The sequence below is a fragment of the Tribolium madens genome, unplaced genomic scaffold (assembly GCF_015345945.1).
Source record: "Tribolium madens isolate multiple individuals breed KSU strain unplaced genomic scaffold, Tmad_KSU_1.1 Scaffold_3;HRSCAF=73;Tcas5.2_LG2, whole genome shotgun sequence".
Lineage (NCBI taxonomy): Eukaryota > Metazoa > Arthropoda > Insecta > Coleoptera > Tenebrionidae > Tribolium > Tribolium madens.
In genome coordinates, this window is record NW_025401006.1 from 5,040,667 (window position 1) to 5,063,199 (window position 22,533).

Below are 22,533 nucleotides of genomic sequence, written 5' to 3' on the forward strand. Positions count from 1 at the left end.
TAGTGGTTGAAACAAAAATTGAAACAGTAATTTAACAATTAAGAAAAAATATAACAAAAAAATTAGTGAACAAAAAATAAAAACAATAGAAGAAAAAAAAAACATAAAACAAGAAAATCAGATAAAAAACTACGAATGTCGAAAAAAACGGAAGAAGGTGAAGATAATATAAAAGATAAGTAAAGAAATTCGGAAGGTCTACTTGACAATTAAAATTTTTTGTTTTGTTTTACACGTTTAGTTTATATTGTAAAGCTCTTATGCTATTTTTGTTACATATTTTTAATGTTTTTAGAATTACTGTGTGATGTTTAATATGTATTTTTTGTATCATAATTTTCATTACGATGTAAAACAAGACAGAAATGAAAATGAAAAAAGTTTTAATAAACATTAGTCCGCAAAGTAACGGTTAAAAGATTTATTTGCAATCTGTTCTAAGAAAAAAGAGAAGCTTCTAGTAAAACATTTTGTTTGTTAAAAGGCTTTTTTGTTTATTTTGGTCATACTATTACCTCCTTAAATATTTGACAATCTTTATCACACCTTGTATTTTTAGCTAATAAAAAATAAAAATTGTCGCAAAAGTTTGCGATTTTATTTTGAACTCCTCTCCACTAAAATCCTCGTGAAAAATGCAAGAACTTTCATTCTCCACCCCTTAGTCCACTCTAATACCCCGGAAGAACCTCCCCATTATCCTGATTATCACTACCACTCTCCGAGCGTCCGAACCACTGATATGATTAGTTAATCTGCGTCGTGTTCATGTTGGTAATAAAGTGCGGATGCCCCCCATGCCCCGCTTCGCCACTCTGGATCGAGAAATGCCTATAGGAGATATACTCCGGCGGAATGGGCTGATCCCTCTTGATGGCCTGTCTCTGCTTCTTTACCTTGAGGTACCCCAGCACCGAGACAAGGACAATGAACACCACGAACCCCATGCAGCACCCGATGATGAGCCCCAATCGCCGCGTGAGGATGGACTGGACGCCGTGTTCGGCGCCCCCGAGCCCCACGTGGACGCTGTCGGGGGCCAAGAGTGTGCTCACCTCGGCACACTTGCTGGTTGGGGAGTCGACGAGGAGCGGCAGCATGGAGTCGCTGAAGACTTCCAGTTGGTGAGAGGAGTTGTCAGGGCGGCGGGCCAAACGCGATTCCGCCGTTTCGCGACGGTGGGCCCAGTTGCCGAGGGCTAGGACGCAGATGAGGTAGCGAGTGCCGGGGTAGAGCTTCGAGAGCTTCATCGAGCGGGAGGAGCGGTCCAGGAGGCGGCCGCGGATCTGGAACGGAGTGCTGTGAAAGCTAGGGTAAAAGGCGAAACGTAATTTAATAACAGAGCTTTCAGATAAATTGTCTTATTTTGCGGTGTTGGCGCTAAAATGTTACCTTCCGATAATGGAAACTAATAAAAAAAAGTGTTTTCATTATGAAAATATTTGTCCTAGGAGTTAAAGCCAACAATTTTATTTTCAACAAAAAATTTATCAATACTTGATTGTTTGATGATTTTTATAGGTTTTGCGATATCGTTCAAAGTTTACAAAGCTTTTATAAAATAGTTTGAATAATGCAATTAATATACTTTTGTTCCTCATTTTCAATAACGAGAATTCAAACTTTGTCAGTTTTTGTCAATGTTGATAATATTTTGATTTTAGTTTTAGGCAATTTTAAGTTTTGTTGACTCTGAAATTAGTTGAAAAAATTTGTGGAATTCAAGCGAAATTGCTTGGAATTATTTGTAAATTACTGGATTTTTTTTAGAGTCATCCTATTTAAAATCCGAATTATTTTAAAATTTATTTTGGAATCACAAAAATTAACTTGGAATTACAGGAATTAATTTGTAATTATAGGAATTAATCTTAAAACCACGGAATTACGATAGATTATTGAAATGATTGAACTTTCGGTGGAATTTTATTAGAATTCATATTAGTTACACACATTTTTTCAAGTTAATGGCCCCTCGTTCCAAATAAACGTATTTCAAATTAAAGTTCTCAAAATTTTATAAAATTCGTGTTTATTTTTACATTTTTTTAGTTTTTTTTTTCAAATTCAGTTTTACAGTAATTTTTGAAAAAAAAACTAATTGTTTTTCTAATTCAGTCATTTAAAAAAATATATATAATATGCTTAGTGCAGGGAGTTTCAGAATTAACCTGTCTTACGAAGGTTGTGCTAAAACCTGACTTTTTAAATATTTCTAACATAAAAACTTGCTTTGTAGGTACAGTCAATAAACTTGCCAGTTTGTTTTATATTTCCTATAAAAGTTATTTTGTTAATAAAGATCTTTTGAGTATGAGAATTAGATAATGAAGATAAAAATAAAACTGCTTTACCCGGTACACCTACATTTTAAGTTTTTGTATTTTATTAGTCATTTTTCTCTTTTTAAATTTTTTAAATAGTGAAATATGACTCAAAACATCTTTTTATTAATATCAAAATAATTTTTTTGTACTTAAATTTTAGTTTTTGTGAAATATTTTTTTACACAAATATAAAATCGTAAAAATTTCTTATTGGTATTAAAATCTTTGGAAATTCTAAATATTCGTACGATTTTCATTGATTTTCTGTAATATTTTAGACAATTTTAAGCTTTGAATTTAACTGTTAATGATGAAAATTAATTACTTACTTAATTTAAAAAATATGTAAATATGTATACAAGCTCTTAACTTAATTTTAAAGCATACTATGTTTATATTTAAATCTTTTTTTTTCTTTTACAAGAGTCGTTTCACCTATCCGGGGGAACTGTAAAATAAAACAATATGTAATATATATAACATAATGTAATTTGCAATCACACTCAAATTGTTAGAGAAAAAAGTACAAATTGATCCAACATACTCCTAATAACTCTCTCGTATGCTACAATAAAGGAACAAATTGTATTAGCGTTTTTACGACGACCACAACCAACTGCTAATAAAAATGATGTTAATAATATTAATAAAACGAGTTTCGCTTTACATGGCTTTAAATTTATCCAAAACTCTGTTTTACCGACACTTTTTTATCTTTTGACATAATAATCTCTCGCCTCGGGATCCAGTATCACAATTCTTAAATTTTTCAACATCGTGTTATCCCAAACAAAACAAATTTCCACCGAGTTAAACACATCATTAATGTTGAAAATGTACGACAATTTGCGAATTTGCAATGCACAACTAGGCAAATAATTAAAATGATATTTCCATACACAAGCGAATCTGATTATTTCACACAAGTGACCTGAATGTTAACCATTTATTATTCCTGTGAGAATATGCATCTGCATACATCAAGAATCTAAACAATGTTTGAATCCAGCGTAAGATAATAACAAAACTATTTGCACAATCAGCGCCGGGAAAAAATTTTAATCGACTTGTCAAGTCAAGAATTTCCAATTTAGAGAATTAGTTTTTGTTTAGAACGCTCCAAAGGGTGATTTTAATTAAAAGTTGACATTTTGTACCTCATCTACCATGTCGATCGAGTAGTAAACGACTTGATATCCGTGTAATCCGGAATGATTTCGACTCTGCCACGACACCAGCACTGAAAACGGTTGTATGTCTTGTATGCCAAGTTTGACAACTAACGGTTGATCGCAAAATTGCTCCGGATCCAACTCTAAGAAAACTCTTCCTCTCAATTCAGGGGGATGTTCGCAACGTAATTCCAACGTATTTGTCCTCTCGACAAGTTTTTGGTGATCCCTGAGCCACTCCCACAACTCCTGTGAGTCACAGCTACACGAAAGCGGATTCTCTGAAATAAAGAAAAAAATCGAGCCGAGTAACACAAGTTACGAGTTTACCTTCCGTCCTTAAACTTCTTATTTGTGTTTCAAGCGGTCTGAAAGCATTCAAAGGAATATTTTCAAGATAGTTCCTACTCAAATCCAAAGTTCGCAATTTTTTCAACGGCCTGAAAGCCTCATTAGACACCGACGTGATCCAATTCCCGTACAAAAACAACTCGGCTAAATTTTCCAAATGTTGAAACGTCACTTTACTTATCCTGCCGATCTGATTGAACGAAATATCCAACACTTGCAACGACCTCAAATCTGTCGGAAACTCCTCAAGCTCCTTGAGTCTATTATGGGTCAAATTGAGGATCCTCAAATGGTTTAAACCTTGCAGACGCTCCTGAGGCAACAATTCCAACTCGTTGACCCCCAAATCGAGGGTCAACAAATGGGGCAAACTCCCAAAAGCGCCCGGGGAAATCCGCAAAATCCGGTTAAAACCCAAATACACATGCAACAAATCGGGAAAATTCTCGAAATCTTTACTCGTTACAATGGTAAGGTTGGTATGACTGATGTGGATTTCCTCGAGGGAAGGGTAGCGGTGAGACGATGCAATGTCGTGGATGCGAACCAGAGGATTTCCGGTTAGATTTAACCAAGCCAAACCGGGGAGGGTGTTCTCGGAGAGAGCCGAGTTTGGAATCTGTCGAAATCGGTTATTTGATAAGTCCATCCGACGCATTAGAGGCGAATGGTGGAAGAAGTTGGCAGGCAAGGCCGATAAAGAATTACCACTCAAGTCCACACTAAGGACTTGAGTCAGATTCGAGGATGCAAAACCCGACAGTGAGGAGATTTGGTTATTCCTCAAATCTAACTCTTTCAAATTTGGCAAACCGTTTAGTCGCGAGATATCCACAGATGTCATTTGGTTAAAAGAGAGAGATAAAATTTCCATTGTTGATATATTCAACAGCGCCGTATAAGGGAGTTCCTTGAACGCATTCGAACTCAATTTCAATTCTTTGAAAACATTCAAATTGAGAAAAATTCCATGCGGAAGTTCGTCGATAAAATTGTGACTCAGATCGATTTTAAGAAGGTTTTTATTCTTCCAAAATATTTCTTTGGGGAGTTTTACCACCTCACAACCCTCCAATTGTATCACTTGCAACGAGGGTAAACCATTTAGCGCATTTGCAAACAAATCACTGAAATTATTATTCGACACTTTTAGAACCCTCAATCCGGGAATGTCCAAATGATTCAAATCGCGTGAAGTCAATTCATTCGAATTTAAATTTAATTCGTTCAGGTTATTGAGACCGCGAAATGCCCCTTGTTCAATTTCACTAATCGAGCAATTCATTAAATTTAAAACACGTATCGGTAGCCCTTCCTGAAAAATATCATCATGCAGTTGAGTCAAGTGGTTGAAGGAGAGGTCCAAAATTCGCAATTTTTTCAAATTCGTCAAAGCCCGGGATTCGATCATTGCGATGTTATTGTGGGCTAAAAACAGTTCTTCTAGTTCGTGCAACTCGGCAAAAGTCCGTGTTGTGATTTCCTTCAGTTGGTTTAACCCCAAATCGAGGAATTTCAACGCTTGCATCGGCTCGAATGCGTGGTCCTCGATGAAAGCGATGCTGTTGTTCGTCAAATACACTCTTTGTATTAGTAGAAGGTCTCGGAATAGGGCACTGTCTAATCTCTTGAGTCTATTGTGTCCCAGCCACATAATCTGGACGCTGGATTGGCCCCTTAACGAGTCGTTATGCAACCTCGTGATGCTATTCGAGTCTAGCTGGATCGAGACCAGCGACGGCGACTCGTGCATGAACACGTCTCCCAGCTCCGAAATAACATTCCCTTGTAAATTAACATGTTGTAGACTTTGGAGTGTGCGGAAAGCCCCCGAGTCGATCGTCGCGATCTCGTTGTTTTGCAAATGCAACTCTAACAAAGAGGGGAGGGGATCAAACACACCGCGGTGTACACTCTGGAGGCGGTTGTTGTGCAAGCGAATTTCCCTCAAGCTGATTGTTTTATCGAAAGTTCCCGGTTCCAAGTCCGATATCCAGTTTGAGTCAAGACTCAAAGATGTGAGATTGTGGTTTTGGTGAAACAAATCGCGAGGAATGTGTGGCACAAAGTTCGAACTTAAATGCAACTGAGCGAGGTTTTGGAGAGTGGAAAGAGACTCAGGATCGATGCGACGAATTGCGTTCTGTTGTAGATAAATCACTGATAAATTTGACGAATCGGTGAATGCGTCTGAAGGGATTTCCAAGATGTTGTTTTCCGACAGGAAGAGTTCCTTCAAGTCGGGAAGAAACGCAAAAACGCCACTTATATAATGGACGTGGTTGTGGCTCAAGTCGATCGAACGCAGTTTTTTGTTCGTTTGGAAAGTGGAAGAGTCCAAGAAAACGATTTTGTTGTGACTCAAATCCAGAGATTCTAATTTGGTTAAAGACACGAAAGTGTCAGGATGCACTGATTCTATCACGTTGTAATAAAGAGACAAAGTTTGGACGGAAGGACATGGTCGGAAACAATCCTCGCCCAACTTTTCAAAATTATTAGAACTCAAATCTAAAAACTGCAACGACTCTAGTCTCGAATAACCATCATTTGGGATAAAACTAATCTCATTCCAGGACAACCTCAATAGTTTCAACCTCTCCAATCTCCGAAACGAAGTCATAGGAAAACTGACCAACTTATTTTCCGCCAAATCCAGCTCACTTAACGTATCCTCAAGTCCCGCAAACCCATATTCTGACACTTTCCCAATTTGGTTCCCTTTCAAATTCAACTTGACCAACCTCAACCCATAGAAACTATAACTCGGTAAGTCGCTTATTTCATTCGACTCCAAATCAAGCGCGATTAATTTCACCAACCCCCCGAACGCCTTTTGGGGGATTTCCCCCAATTTCCCCGAGACTAGACTCAAACTCTCCAGTTCGGGTTTGATAGTTGTCAGACAATCATCCTGGATTTCCACCAAGTTGCTCTGTGAGATTTGTAAATGTTTGATGATTGAACCTTCTGGGAAAAAGTCGGATGAGAGTTTGGTGACGGTGCGATCCAGATCGTAGATGCTGAGCGACTGGATGGGTCCAGAGACGATCTGGACAACCGCTCGGAGGGAGTTGGCAGTGGCAGCGGGACATTCCAGAAAAATCCCATCTTCGAAATTGAAGCAAGGACAAGAGGGGTTCAGGGCGAGGCTAGGGCATTTGTTGTCTTGGGCAAGAGCGAGGCCCACCACGGCGGCCAGAATCAGTAGGGCGCCATTGCGCGCCATCATGTGCCCTTCTTGCGAGCCATGCTGCCGATGCAACGGGCCTGGAAAAATTCTTGTATTAAAAAAATAACTAGATGATATACCGCAGAAAGTGTGAAACCAATTTTTTTTTAACTAATTGATGAATGATACCACAGGATGCGCCAGAACTCGCGCCCCAGAGAAAAATGCCATGTAAGGTAAGATACCAGGAACACGAAATAAATGTGAGTTTAAATTTTGCACTTTGACTCTATTTATTTCTGTTGGAAAAATAATTTTTCAAGTTTTTTTGGTACAGACTACTAGAAAAGGAAACAAGGAAGCTGTATCCTCTGTTTAATGTTATTTGTGGCTTTTATTGGCAAAATGTTTGTACCTTTTCTAAATAATTATAAAAAAACATATACAAAATCATCATATCATTAAATAAAAAATTAAAATTTTTTAAACATTTTTCCATGTTCCTAGTATCTTATCTTACTTAAGATTTTTCTCTGGGGCGCGAGTTCTGACAGCCTGTATATGTAGGTATATTAAAAAATTGTGAAGTTTTATAAAAAAAAAATTAATTTTTATTTCTTTTTAAATCGCAATCTACAAGAAAACCTTCTTTTTACAAAAAGCCTAGAATAGAAGGATTACAAATATTTACATTGTTGCCATTTTGAAAAAAAATTAGCTCAAAAACAAAACAAAATTTCATTCTTAAAACACAATTTTTATAACACTTTAATTTTTATTAAAGTTGCCTTTCTCAAGGCAAATGATTTGAAAAACGCTTGTTTTCATACTTTTTGCTCATTTTATTTAATTATAAAGAAAAGTATGCTAAAATTGTATTAGAAAAATAGGTTTCTATTTTTTTCGGAAAATTTTTACGTCTACAAATAGATCGAAAACACAATATCTTTTACAGGCATTGCAAATACGTGTACAAGAGCGTTTAACTATTTTCTACGTCTTCAAAACAGTTTTTATTTAGGTAAATATGGAAGTGAGTGGAAATAAATGAAAATTCGAAATTACAAAACATAACTTCATCAAAATATACATGTTTATTTAACAGGAATTTTGAAAAATTTACTTCTTTGTTGGTAAATGTAGCGCTTAGTTTACTGCAGAGGCCAGTTTAAAAATAGTTTAAAAAAAATTATAATGACCTTTCTCTACTTCACTAAATAAAGTTCTTAACTATACAAACGAAACAAATTCATTCAATGAAATATATTTATCAAATATTTTTTTTCTAAAATATTCAAATTCATGTATAAAACTAGTAAACTCAAAATCTTAGGGAACAATGTTTTAAAATAGGTGAGAAATAAAATTTAAAACAGTCATTGGAAAGGTTTTATTTGTTATTTTCCTTTACATTTACCTATTTGTGACAAATATTGCAATTGTAATTTTTAGATTCCCGTTGTACATTTATATTGCACAAACAAGTACTTTGTCATTTTATTAATAATGTTGTTTTCATGGTAAACTAAATTTATTTTGCTTTAGATTTTATGTAATTTAATTCCGTAATAGATCTACATTAATTTTAATGCAGTTGTATTAAATAATAAAAATTTGCGTTGAGCTGAGGATGGTAAGTACTCAGTATATTCCAACGATAAACAGAGTTAATGCACCCTTTCAGTGATAATACGGAAGTGGAAGACAGCTCGTCAAACCTAAGCCCTTCTAATTTTAGATCAGACGATCTTCGACACTTTGCTTTTAAACTAGAACAGATTAGTGGAGTGTCATTGCAGCGAGTTACACTTTAAGCCGTGTCGTCAAACATTCTCTCAAGCGTAAATCAGAAAATAGGAAAATAATTTTGCAAATAGTCCACATTTGTACGAAGGTAATTCGTTTAAAACCAATTTCATTCGGATGCGGTGGTTGTTTACATGCCGTAATCCTTCACGGTTTAACGAAGTAGAGATTAAATTTAGATTGCTCGAAAATTGCTAATTAACACTAAATATTGATTTGGTGGAATTGAGCGCTCATTTCAGCGGCACTAAATCGGAATGAAAAAGTTTGTTTTTCTCGTGACAATTTAAAATTTCGGTTCATTTCCGTATAAATTTTCACGTTTTATGGAATTCAATTTGGCCGCCTTCCAAACAAGTCAAAGATTTGTTTCATCTCTCGTCTAATTCCTCTATTATTTGTCCCGAGTTAGCGAAATTGAGTCGTTTCAATATCGGTCACCGGAGCGAGTAAAAAATTTAAATGATCCTTGAGAAATGGCAGCTTTTATGACAATCTCTCGGGATATTGGCCGTAAGTCAAGATTTTGTCAGTGAAAGAAGAATATTGCGCAGCGTTTAGGTTTATTTATGCGATTGAAAAGAATTATGTTGCATAAATACATCTCATTTATGGTTGATATAAAAACGACAACTGCGACGTTTATCTTCGACGGTTCTTTAATGAGACAGATTTATTGACGTCCGGCCGCTCATAATCGCACTCACTGTTTTGTAATTGAAGCGAAGCGACTCCGTAAGCCGGACTAAATTAATTTACCAAAACATAAAGTATTATACATTATCCCTGAAATTAATCAGACCGGGACTGTAGGGTTAAGCTGGACGCTAGGTCACTTAGGTACAGCTACACGATATGAATGCTGAATGGGATCAGCGTAAATAACTGAACAAAATTATATATCGACACGATTAACCGCAGCTGCTACGGACGCCAGTCGAGACGATTTAATTAACTTGCCTCCGACACCCCAAGCCATTAAAAAAATTGATACTTGCAATAGCCAGAAATCCAAAGCGGTCTTTAGTTGGAGAAACAACAAGGAAAGTACATTTTGTTCCAGATTTCCCATTTTTGACTATTTTCAATTCTTCTGTTATTTTTATTTCTTATAAAATAGCTTTGTGAGCATAAATCCCAAGTCTCAGTCTTACAACTGTCTTATGTTTGAAAGGCCGTTAACTCTGGAATTAGATGTGCAAATTTTTGAAATTATTTGTAAATTACTAAAATTTTTCTGAAATTACAGAATTTGTTTTTGGAGTTATCGAGACTATTTCTGTCACAAAATTTGAGCCAATCAAATCTTTAAAATTTCTGAGAATCATCCAATCAGATTCAAATTACCCAATAATTCAGCACGTGTGCAATTGCCCGTGTTCTAAATTACCCCGAATCTAATTAGATGAATTTAAAAAATTTAAAATATTTTCAAACAAAAAAATTGTTTTTGTAAATTTTGTTTTACAAATACCCCTTAATTTGACAATTTGGAATAAACTCGGGGTATTAACTTTTATTTTTTTTTCCAAAATTACGTTGATTGCTTAGAACTATCGTAATTACAGTAGAACTCCTCTATAACGACTCTCGGTTATACAGAAAAATCAGCTGTAACGAGTAAATCGTCTGGTCCCTTGCCGTTTTGTATACGACCTACTCTATATATAATTCGCCCTCTATAGCAAGTATTTTTCTGGAATTGAGGTGAATATAGCGAAACTTTTATTTTGTCCACCTCGTGGATGATAAACCATTCCGTTAACCGTGGTATAAAAATCCACTCGGTGAAATAAAGCGTCCGATTTACATTCAAACTTGTAGAACTATTAAACTTCTTTAATATTCGTATTTAATAAATAAATTGCATAGTACATGTGTAAAAACTTTTATTATCCATGACTGTTTATAGCGAAAATCGGTTATAACGAGCATTGTACGTTGGCCCTTTGAGTTGAAAGGGGTTCTACTGAAATTACTTTTGAAATTACGAAAATTAAGTTGGAATTACAAGAATTATTTCTAAATTACTAGAATTTTTCTGCAATTACTGGATTTCTTTTCAAAATTACATTGGACTTCTTAAATATATTGGAATTAAGTTGCGATTACAGAAATCAGAATAATAAATGGGCTTTAGTTAAAAAAAAGACAATGTAAGGAGGCAAAGAAATTGAATTATTTCTAAATTCCTACTAGAATTTTTCTGAAATTACTGAATTTCTTGTCAAAATTACGTTGAATTTCCTAGAACTATTAGGTAGTAATAAATTGAAATTACATAATAAATAATAACAAATGTACAAATGGTCTTTACTGAGAAAAAAAATAAAAGAAGACAAATGTAAGGAAGCGAAAAAAATAAATTGAAATTACAAGAATTAATTTGGGACTATAAAAATTAGTTTGAATTATGTGTATTACTGAAATTTCAGTAAAACTTTTTTGGAATCACTAGAATTTTAGTAGAATTTTTTTGGAATAGGAATAAGTTGACTCATTTTTTCAAGTTAACGGCCCCTCGATATTTCAACAGTAATTCGCAGTTTTTTTTTCAATTTTCAAATTTCAAAAAAATTGCTAGAAAACTGTTATTTCTATAACTTTTTTTTACTCAGAAATATAGTAACAATAACAGTTATTCATGTAGTATCAAAGGAATAAACAACTATTTCAATCTTGTGAATGAGAGTAATTTTCATTTGAGAGATTATGTTTATTCCAGAGATGCATACAAAACTTTCCACCTAACAGACTAAATTAATAATAACATAAAAAAGATAATAAATTTGTCAATTAATGTCAAATAATTTGGAAAAATTTGTCTTTCAATTTTTTTTCCACCTAACAGACTAAATTAATAATAACATAAAAAAGATAATAAATTTGTCAATGAATGTCAAATAATTTGGAAAAATTTGTCTTTCAATTGTAATTTTAAGAGTAAAAACAAGATAATAAAGCCTTACTTTATGTCCTGTTGAGAAGAAAATGACTTTCATAACTTTTCAATAATTTTCTTTATAAAAAATTTACGAAACACATTTTATATATTTTTTAAAATAAAATTTTAAACAAATTTAAACACTCTTATTGAAACAAATTGTATGTATAAATATTATTATAATTTTTAATTAAATTTGGTTCAATCAATTAATTTTAGTTTTATCACATGGCCATGTTTTCTATACACGTTTATTCAAACATTGCGTAAAGTGGTCACAATTATTGTTTACTATTTGCTCCGACACACTCTAACATTTAAAAAGTATTCAAAATTTTGTTTTTTTCAATTGCATTAAATAAAAAATAAACCAATTTATTTACGACACAAACTGCGTTTTTTAGTTAAAAATTAACATGATCTGATTTTGGATTTTTTACTTAACTTTTAAATTCAATATGTTTAGGTTTTTATTGTCCTCCCCTGTTTAACGTTTACATTTTTATTTATAAATATTTATACAGTTACATTAGTAAAACCTATTTTATTTTTTATTCGGTGTTCTATATTAAAATTATTATAAATAAAAAATATATAAATTATTATTATTTTTGTTAATATATTGATTTCAAATTCTTTTAATATTTTCACCCAAATATTCAATAGTAATTGTTAGAAAGGCGTACTTATAATATGTATAATAAAACTAGAAAAAAAATAAGAAAATGAATCAATTTTATTTGACATGTTTGTAAAATAAGGTGTGTTGTCTCTAGACATGCCCTCTGGCATCTCAACACAATAGGATAAGTGGATAAAGCAAAATAAAAGTACACAAGATTTAGATGTAAACTTTAGTGTAGAAAATCTCGGTTAAAAATGGGCTTCCCCGTGGCCGGCATGTGACCAGAGAATTGCTTTGTGGTAATATTTCGCCTTGTTTATGGACTGCGCTTTTATCTCTTCTCCTCCTTGCAGTAAATAATTTATATCCCGAGATAACATATAGGTTACATAGATCCTGGCACTTACATCGAAAACAATTTACGTTGGAAATGCAAGCAAGTTTGTGTTCATTGTGGAAAATATCGTCGATCAATAAATGTCCTGTTTTTAAAAAACCGTTTTTCACGCACACGCAAACTCAGAATTTGTACACAAGTCGCCGGTGTATAAACATGTGACAATTCAGATTTCGATTCTAATTTCGTCTCGACAAGATTACTCCACGATAATAGAATTTTTTAAGAGGATATTCCACAGACACGACGCATCTCCTTTCAAAATAAAAACTCCGATTGCACTTCAACCCTTGCAAGAAATTTAGTTTAATATTCATAGCGCGCTGAACTTGTATGTTGACTGAAATTCAAGTTTCAAGTAATTAATCTCGAGGGATTTTTATTTTAAAATTACTGTGATTGTTTTGTTTATAAACACTTGAAACAATTGAAAATTTCATTTCTTCTTCCAACTTCCTAAATGACTTTAATGTAAACAGTTATTTTGGAGGAAGGATAATTATGTGATGCTTGAAAACATTATTTGCTGAAACGAAAGCTTTCGCTGAATTTAGGAAACCGGAAAAGTGGTAACGAAATTACAACCAATTTAAAACAAATTCCGAGTATGTAAAAATAAGCAAAATAAATAAAATGTGACTTGAGTCATTTTTTGCGACATTCTCTTTTTTCGATCTAAGTTTCCAATTTTGGTAAAAACTAAATACATATCACAAAAGACAAAAAATGCCTTCAATTTTAAAACAGTTTCATGTTTCCAAATTCTATCAATGCTCCGGAGCCCAATCTAATAAATTACCGGAAAGCTCCAGGTGGCAGTACGAGATTAGTTTAATTCCGGATTTTATTAGCAAAATTGTAAATTCGTCAAGAATTTCACTCATGTCATTGCCAACTTTTCCTTTGATCGATTATTATCGAAAGGGAAACTTTCTCCCTCATGCCCCATTAGTTCGAAATATTTCACTGATAAATTATTTATCAGAAAAAAACAATACCAGTTTAGCTGTGCTAAGCTCTAGACCACACCTGTCTCCAAACTGTTTGGTATGCATTCTGGAGCGGATTTTTTTATTTCAGCATACTTTTTATTACGTCAGGTTCCGGATTCACTGAGGGTTACGTGTTTGATTTAAATGAAGTGCTGCAACCCCAACAAATCGCTGACACTCTCAACCAGACTAATGATGCCGACAACACGTGGCGGATTTCCGGGTTTACAAACAGATGCGATCAAACTCGGCTAAAATATTCGCATCTGAGCCATTTTTTAGCAACCTAGTCAATGAAAATTTTAAAATTGCTCATCAATCACCAACATTCCAACGAAAACATGCTTCTGTTACTTAATTATTAATTAATGTTAGAAAAACTAGCAATTAGGAACATATTTTGCATTTTTAAAATATAGAGTTTAATTGGCCATATTTTTTTGCAATTTGAAGGTTATGTCACAAGACGTTGCCATAGTAACGACAGTCTTTGCGCAGACGCAGTTAAGCGTTTCCATAGAAACAACCAACAATAGCCGCCTATTTTGTGACTTTACAAAGCCTAACCTTCAAAACTATAAAAAAATATAATTGGAAACTATTTCTGATTGGATGTACGTAACAAACGCGCAATGAAATTCCTTTTGTCGTTTGCTCAAGTGTGAAACAGCGCCTGACAGGCCCACCTGAGCCCTGGATTGATTAAAATCGAAGCCATTTATTATTTTCCGCACTTTTATTTTTAATTTTTTGACCTCAAATTAAATCTCGCCACCGCAAATTTGAATTTCAATGAGAATTTTGCATTTTTCTCGCCAACTCAATTCTCGTGTTATTTGCCCACACCAAAAAAATAATTTTGTATCGTTTTGAGGCAGCTATAAATTCAAACAAGCATTCGCTGCAGCGGAACATCTCTGCGAAACTTTCGTGTGATTTACCGAAATTTATTCGACTTATGTTGGCCGCACTGGCCGTTTTCGTAAGTGTATTTTGTCGTAATTCGTGCACAATGTTGGCAGCTCATGTTATGAACTTTCCAAACCTCAAGTTGCCTCACTTTGACCTCTCGTCTGTGTCGTCTTTTCGGGCGTTACGGTCACTTTGGTACGCGCTGAGCCCCTACCTGAAATGGAAACGACGCCACTGAAAAACACAAAATAACCGCATTGTCTAGCTGAAACGCGCTCGGCCTGAAAATAAAACAAAATATTGCCGACAACAGAGCTTGTTACAATGTAACGCATCCTTTAATGGTCCTGTTTAAAAAATATTTTATTGATTTCAACCACTAAACACATTTTTCATGTTCTTTGATCATTACTATTAACTGTTCATTTTCACACACCATCTTAAATGCGACAAATGAGTTTTTAAAGTTCATTTCGAATGTAGCTTTTTGGCTTCGCTATTGCGAATAAAAGAGTTGGAAGTTTGAGGCGATTATCTAATAGAGGAGAAGAATTTAGATTTCGATCTCGCTTTCTAAAAAGCACTACAAAGTCAAAGCCACTGGAGGTTAGCAATCGTTTAAAGTAAAACCCCTGAATGGTGTGCTTAGCATTTTCCGTCTGAATCCCGAAATCGATAATCCAAGCGATTCCCGAGATATCCACAAGTAAACTGATCTATTTTTTAATACCACTTTAAACCCCCTAATTGTTAAACTAAACACTCTTGAAGTTTTATTGAAAATAAAGCATCGGATTTAAAAAACCAAAAAATAAAACTGCGCTTTGTGGATTTTAAAAACATCGGTTCTTTCGACAGGATAAAAAAACAAGTATATCTGAGGATGCCGTAGAATATCAAAGACTATGCAGGTATTGCTTATGGCGCATCGGAACGTACCAGCTGTGTAAACAAAGATACGAGTTTGAGAGTGGCAATAGCCGGTCTTCTTTTAAAAATTGACGATATTCGACCAGATAAAAGTCGGATTCGGAGGAAAAGACCGGATGGAACATAACACTAAAAATAATTGCTTGTTGAGAAGAAATTCCGAGAAAATCTGGACTAAAATGATATTGCAGAAAAATATTTAATATTTGAAAGACAAATTTTATTGCTCGCCCGGCGCCTCCACCATTTTTTATTTTAAAATCTAAGATTGCAAAGTTGAAATAATGGAAACAAAATGACTGCATTTTCTCTTGTAGTAATCTGTTAAGCCTTAATGTTGATTTTGTGTTAAATCCAGCTTATAATTTTGTTAGGATACAAAATTTATGGACGAAAAATTTCGAGTTATAATCCATGTTAGTAGAATTGTGTTATTTGCGAATCTAGCACCTGGGTTGTGTTAATTATGCTTTAGTAGATGTTTTAGTTAAAAACCAAATTATCTGCGGGCTAAGATTGGCGTTCAACAAACCGTGTCTGTGGAATTTTTTTCGTTTGATCTCGTTTACCCCCGAGTATTTTTCCAAATTGAGTTTCCGGCCCAAGCCAAATTTTTAAAACGTATCTGCACCGAAATAAAATTTCTAATCGGATAAAAAACATCCTTCACACCGGGAAATTTCAGTCAATTAAATGGGAGACGACTTTTCAAATTCGTTTGATGTCATTGAATTTAATTTCGTGCTTCTTTCAAGTCAAGATTTCAGGGAGACTCTAATCTATTCAATAAAATTCACACATTTTCGCTCTTATCTACAAATTTTGTAAACAGGTTTAGAGGATAACTAACTAAGTTGGAGAAATACTTTTTAGTTTCATTTTTCGCTGAAATTAAATTGGGGAATACATTTCCATACATTTGCATGCTGTACAACTTTGAGAAATTCGATTTTTCGGTGATAAGCGACGACGCGACTTCTGAATAACAATTCGCAAACGATTGGCTATCAATAAATTATGAATGCAGCAGTTTAGACTTTAACAAATGGTAGCATTAATCCAAATTTGAGTTTCTACAATCAATTTTCCTCATCGTAAAAATGCAATCTTATCAAGATGCATTTTGTGTACTTGAAAAGAACTTTTGCAATTAAAAACTTTTAATTGCAACAGTTGAACAAAAATAAGTGTCTTTGGCCCGGCTCATTTAGAAAACTTAATGACTTATTTCTAACTGACCTAAACTGCAGTAAAACTTTTAAAATTCTTTAACTATCGATAAAAACCTAGTCAAGAATTGATGGAATTTCGTATAGTGTTTATTCAAGTCTAGATTCATTCGGATAACAATCCTCTAACGTTATTTGAAAAACATAAAATTCGCATCATAAAAAACGGAAAGCTGGATTCGGTCCAAATAAGTGTAAACACACGATAAAGTCACAGCTTTTCCCTTGTAAATAACATTAATAAGACCATCTTTTAAAACGTAATCCTCAGATACAGATTGATTAAATTCCCTCGTGGCAAACCGGTTTTAGGCCTTTTAACGCACAGTAAAACCCACAAAGAAATGAGCATTAGCACAGCTACTTCCGGATAAAAGAGCATTAATGAATTTACCCAACCTTAATACACACCTGCGAGAAAATATACCCACACCAAATTTAATTTTAAATCAAAACTGTGGAAATAGAAACTATTAATATTTAATTAGAACACCGGGTGCAGTAATTGTTGAGATTATCAAACGAGTGATCTTAAAAATGTAAATGAATTATTCGCATTCTTTAAACATTAAACTATTAATGTCTAAAAATAAACAGTCAACTCAAAATATAAAAAAACAAGTTCTATAATGTGTGGATAATAACCTTAAAATTTTGACAAAGTGTAGTTTACGAATTTTTTATTTATTATGTATTTTTATAAAAGAAAATCATTCTTTGGACATTTTATATAATAAATATTTTTTCTTCCTTAATTTACATATTTATAATCGATATAAAAATGTAGATATCAAAACATTTTATCTTGTGATACATAACATTTTCTATAGTTGTTTGTATTACAAGAAAAAAAGTGTATCTTTTCCTCCCAAAGATAGAAAAAAGAAAAAAAAGTAAAAAAGGCACTTTTTTCTGGTGTAATACTTAATTTTTCCTTCACAGCAAAACTTCTAAAGTAACAATTTTCCTTGATATCCCAGTATCTTTAAATCTAACAGCATGTTTTCCTGGTTCAATGAGAAGTAAAATTTTCACTTCCCTAAGAAGTTATATACACTGTGTCAATTTTAAAACTTGCAATCGGCAATATCGATCAACTGAAAAAGCTATTGAAAATCACTTAGAACCGTTTTGGTGGTTCCTAGGAGGAACCTAAATGACATGGTAAATGACACACCTCCACCCACCCTTAAATATAACAAAAAAATAAAAATTTAAAGTCTTTGTTTTTGAATAATTGAAAAAATGGCTTTACTAAATAGGCTGTTGTATGACATTTTTGAAAAGCGCTTGTTCTGAGCTTTTCAACGATGTATCACAACAAGTAGGGTAGTGCCATTTAAAATTTTCAACTTGAGGTGGCTTCAAGGGTGGGGGAAGTGCGTCACTTACCATGTCATTTTGGTTCCCCCTAAAAACCACCGAAACGGTTTTGAGTCATTATCGATAACTTTTTTAGTTCTAGAGATGTCGCCGATTGCAAGTTTTAAAATTGACACCCCGTATATATTTATAAACGTATATGACTTTTCTCACTTCAACAGACGTTCGAAAGTGACTCATTACTGACCACCTACCTACCGCTATTACTACCTTTGTTTTCTAGTCCCACTTTTGTGACAATTAAACGTTGTCTGTAATGTTTGTTAACATGACAATGAAACGATAGACGAGCAGATTTTTCAGATTTTTTTAACTTTTTTCACGAAAATTAAAGATGCGGCTGTGAATAAAATTGTATACAAACCTCGATGAAAAGTTTCATTTCTGTCGCAAGATTAGAAAATTTACGCTTACGTAGGTTAACTATACAGGGTGTCAATTTTAAAACTTGCAATCGGCAATATCTCTAGAACTAAAAAAACGAATACGTTAAATTTTCATTTTTTTTTATTATATATGTGGGTGGAGGTCTATCCCTTATCATGTCGTTTTAATTCCCCCTAGGAACCACCAAAACGGTTTTGAGTGATTATTAATAATTTTTTCAGTTGAGAGAAATTGCCGATTGCAAGTTTTAAAATTGACACAGTGTATATCTCGACACTTTCCACCTCGGTATGTAACGTACTATTATTATAATTTTGACAGATAATAGAGTTCTTTACCTTTTTCTGCAGTTAAGATGCACATGTCTAATAAAATTAACATATTTTTTTGAAATATTCTCTTTAAAGAGGTAATTATTTATATTCCAAATTTAATATTTTAATCATTACCAAAGCAGATTAAATCAAATTAAAACAATAATTACTTTAAAAAATGATTCTGTTTGTAATCAGAATTAATTACATTTTTAATATCTTTGTAGGTATCTCCCTCAGCGCATTTGTAAACAAACCCCTTTTGTTTCTTTAAAAATTATATTTTTAAATATATATTATTAATACACAAATTAAATTAATTCATGGTCTTTTTATAATACTAATTTTAGAAAAGTTTTAAACGAGTTTGTAATTACAAAAAAGTTGACTAATTTGTTCCACAGATTTGTAAAAAAGTGTGTGAAAAACAATAATTAAAACGATAGGAAAAAAAACAACAGAAAAACGACTAATAAAAAATTGGCGTTTTCTAATTTTATTTTGAAATTTCGAGACAATTATTTAAAAATATGTTTCAAAAAACTGAATTTAATAGCTTTTTATTTCTATTGTTGTATAATAAATAACAATAATACGCTTTTTGAAAAAATTGGCTAAAACAGTTCAAAAACCGCTGTAAATTTCCAATTAACTTTGCGAAATATCGTGTTCGCTTTTGAGTTAGTGAAAATTTGTTTTGTTTTAGGTTCGCATGAAAACAATCAAACCACTGCATCCGTGCAACATATTTAGGCGACTTTTATTAAAAATTCCCTTCTACATTTTATTGTCTGTCATGTATAAAACTCTCGAGACGTTGAATATTCCCTAATAAAGCCAAAATTGAGCATTTTCAATTTGTTTCGAGCTTTTAATAGCGAATAAAGTGAATGCAAGTGAAATAAAAAACGTGTTAACGGTCACGCCTGGCGTATCGTTTCAGGTATTTGCTTCCAGTTTGCTTGCAGTGCCATATTTTCATATCATTCCGCAGTCAGCATCCAAATACAATGTATTTTGCATACAAATCCCCACAATAACACTTAATATTATGTCCGTTGTCCGAATATTTAATTAAAAAATATCTCCCAGAACGGTTGTTTTAGTTTAGCAAGTTTCGACCGCATGTCGAGAATTTCAATTAGCACTGTGACATGTCCCTCTTATATTGCCACGAATACCTGAAGTCGGACTAAAAACTTCCACGACAAACAGATGCACTCTGTTTATGTTAAATTGGGCAGTTCCTCTAACAATGCATCACAGGGGGCACTAATTCATCGGTTGGTAACCCTGCCGCTAGCACACAGCTTCCTTTAACAAACTCTCGTGTCCGCATACACTATTCATCATTGTGCATTATAATCAAGTGGGCCGGGTTGGCCCAGTTGTATACTCTCGGATGATCTCGCCGGCAAACGTTACTACCAAAATTGAATTAGCAAGCGGCGATAATTTGCTGTATTGTTTGAGTTTTGCTTTACTGAACAAAAAAACACCATTGAACACTTTAGGAGGATTGTTTTTCTACCAACTCCACGTTAGGGATTTTTTTTCCACCAACTTACCTACTTATAGTGTTCCAATTCGGTTCTTGCAACTGCAACAAAAAATGTGCTAATTATTCCTAATCCTTGATCTGTCACGATAACAAAAAACCAACATTAAAACCTCCAAACTTCTATTAGATAATTTCCCGAGAGGCATCAATTGACAGGATTCGATATTGCGAACATTCCGGAGTCTCACAACCCTTAAAAAATTGCCTTTTTATCCAAATTACAATATCGGACTTTTTGCACCCATTTCCCAAACAAAACCTCTTTTTATTACAATTAATTTAATGGTTTTTGATTGCCAAGTCAAGGCCAAAGTTCACTTCAAATGACTTGATTGCATAGACGTGTAATTACAACCGACAACAGGCTCTTTGAAATAACTACATTTGTGAACAGTTTGTTACACCGGAATAAATCAGAGCAGTACTATTTGCAAATAATTGCTTTTAATAATAATAAATTTATTCAATTGAAAGCCTTGAAATACTCAAGTAAAACAAAAACACATTTAGAACTTGTCTAAATTCACGAGATTATTCACATCTACAAAACTCATGTTTCAATTAATTCACTAAAAAAAAAATACAGTATTTAAAATTGTGTCAAGTGTAACGAGTCGATTGCAAGGCAAGTGTACCTCTCGACCGGACTTGAAACATAACTTTTCTAATTAACGCAACTCATATAACTTATTTAAACTATTTGTAATTAAACAAACTATGTGTTGAGGTGTTTAGAAGTAAAAATTTAAGACGTAATTACAACATTCTGGCGTCAAAAAAGCGCGTTATTTTCTCATTTTCCTTCAACAGATTTATAACGAGCGCAATATTTCCCTTTGTTGGAATAAATACAATATGCTACCCGCGTCTAATGAAGAAAAAATAGGATCAACGGATGAATTGTGTCCATTTTTTGTACCACCCATTTTAAATAAAGTAGTTGGAAAGTGAAACAAAGGACGATAAATACTACAACGACGTGACTATCTTGTGTCTTTTGTGGGAGAAAACTTCTTAAAGGAGATAAGAGGCGAAATAGGCCGGGTTATTGTTATTAGCAGTGTAGTCAACAGCTGAAACTTTTCACAAGTTGGAGGTATTGTATTAGCTGAGTATTGTTTTTGTGAAAAAAATTAAGAAAATCCGGCGCCACCGACGCAGTTTTTTAGCACACTTGTCCTCAAAAAGCAAGTCTCACTTATTTCTATAGGGTGCGCCAGAACTCGAGTCCCAGAGAAAAATGCCATATAAGGAAAGATACTAGGAACATGGAAAAAATGTTTAAAAAATTCTATCTAAAAAATTTCGAAGTTACTTGAAATTTTTCTCTGGGGCGCGAGTTCTGGCGCACCCTATAGTATATAGTATGACAAACTATTAACAATGTTATTTTTTTTTTATTTTGCGTCTTTAACAAAGCTATTATCGAACTCGTTTGAGTGCGTTAATAGCTTTTCGAAGTGGTTAACAGCCTATTTTATTTATGTTATTAATGTCATTGACAATGTAATTAAAGTGCTGTCAATAAACTTACCAATTTCCCAAATTTTCAGTGACAAACATAAAAAAAAATTGAGAATTTATTTCTGGATTACGCACAATAACTCTCACAAGATTCCCGAAATTATTTTTTTTTAAGTATAAATTAAAAAAAGTTCATTATACAATGCATTCAATTAAATCTCTAATTAAAGTGACTCAAAATTGTCAAAATAAGTTTGCAACACTGAATAAAATAGAAACAAAAGATATAAAATTTCACACATCTTACATTTTCTGTTTTTACATTCTTAATTGTTGCCAACATAATTTTCAAAGTTGCAGGCTATTTTTACCAGATAATTTTATGTATGTATTTGCGATTATAGCAAATTCTATTAAAATAAGAAAAAAAATTATTGTAAAGAATAATAATTTTCGATTGCTAAACATTTTAACTGCACTTAAAAATTTTTAACCACAAAAATTTTAATAGATTAAAAAAAAAACTGGCTAGACCACCCCAAATTTTTGCAAATTTAGTCGACAAAA

At 33.3% G+C, this 22,533-nt stretch overlaps 2 protein-coding genes across 3 annotated transcripts in view; one reads left to right on the forward strand and one right to left on the reverse strand.

The window, feature by feature from the left end:
* Positions 1 to 404: 404 nt before the first annotated feature.
* Positions 405 to 22,533, reverse strand: part of LOC123008285 (protein artichoke) — a 43,349-nt gene continuing 21,220 nt past the window's right edge. The window contains exons 2-5 of one of the 2 annotated variants that reach the window (XM_044404051.1): positions 20,510 to 20,541; positions 3,830 to 7,120; positions 3,485 to 3,780; positions 405 to 1,286 (exon numbers count right to left, since the gene is read on the reverse strand). In XM_044404051.1, the coding sequence (XP_044259986.1) occupies positions 747 to 1,286; positions 3,485 to 3,780; positions 3,830 to 7,082 (4,089 nt within the window). In that variant the 5' untranslated portion in view covers positions 7,083 to 7,120; positions 20,510 to 20,541 and the 3' untranslated portion in view covers positions 405 to 746. The remainder of the gene's footprint in view (positions 1,287 to 3,484; positions 3,781 to 3,829; positions 7,121 to 20,509; positions 20,542 to 22,533) is intronic. The other variant, XM_044404052.1, reaches the window with a different exon arrangement.
* LOC123007621 overlaps positions 9,305 to 22,533 on the forward strand; it is a 65,774-nt gene continuing 52,545 nt past the window's right edge. The window contains exon 1 of the mRNA XM_044403014.1: positions 9,305 to 9,341. Coding sequence (XP_044258949.1) covers positions 9,305 to 9,341 — 37 coding nt within the window. The remainder of the gene's footprint in view (positions 9,342 to 22,533) is intronic.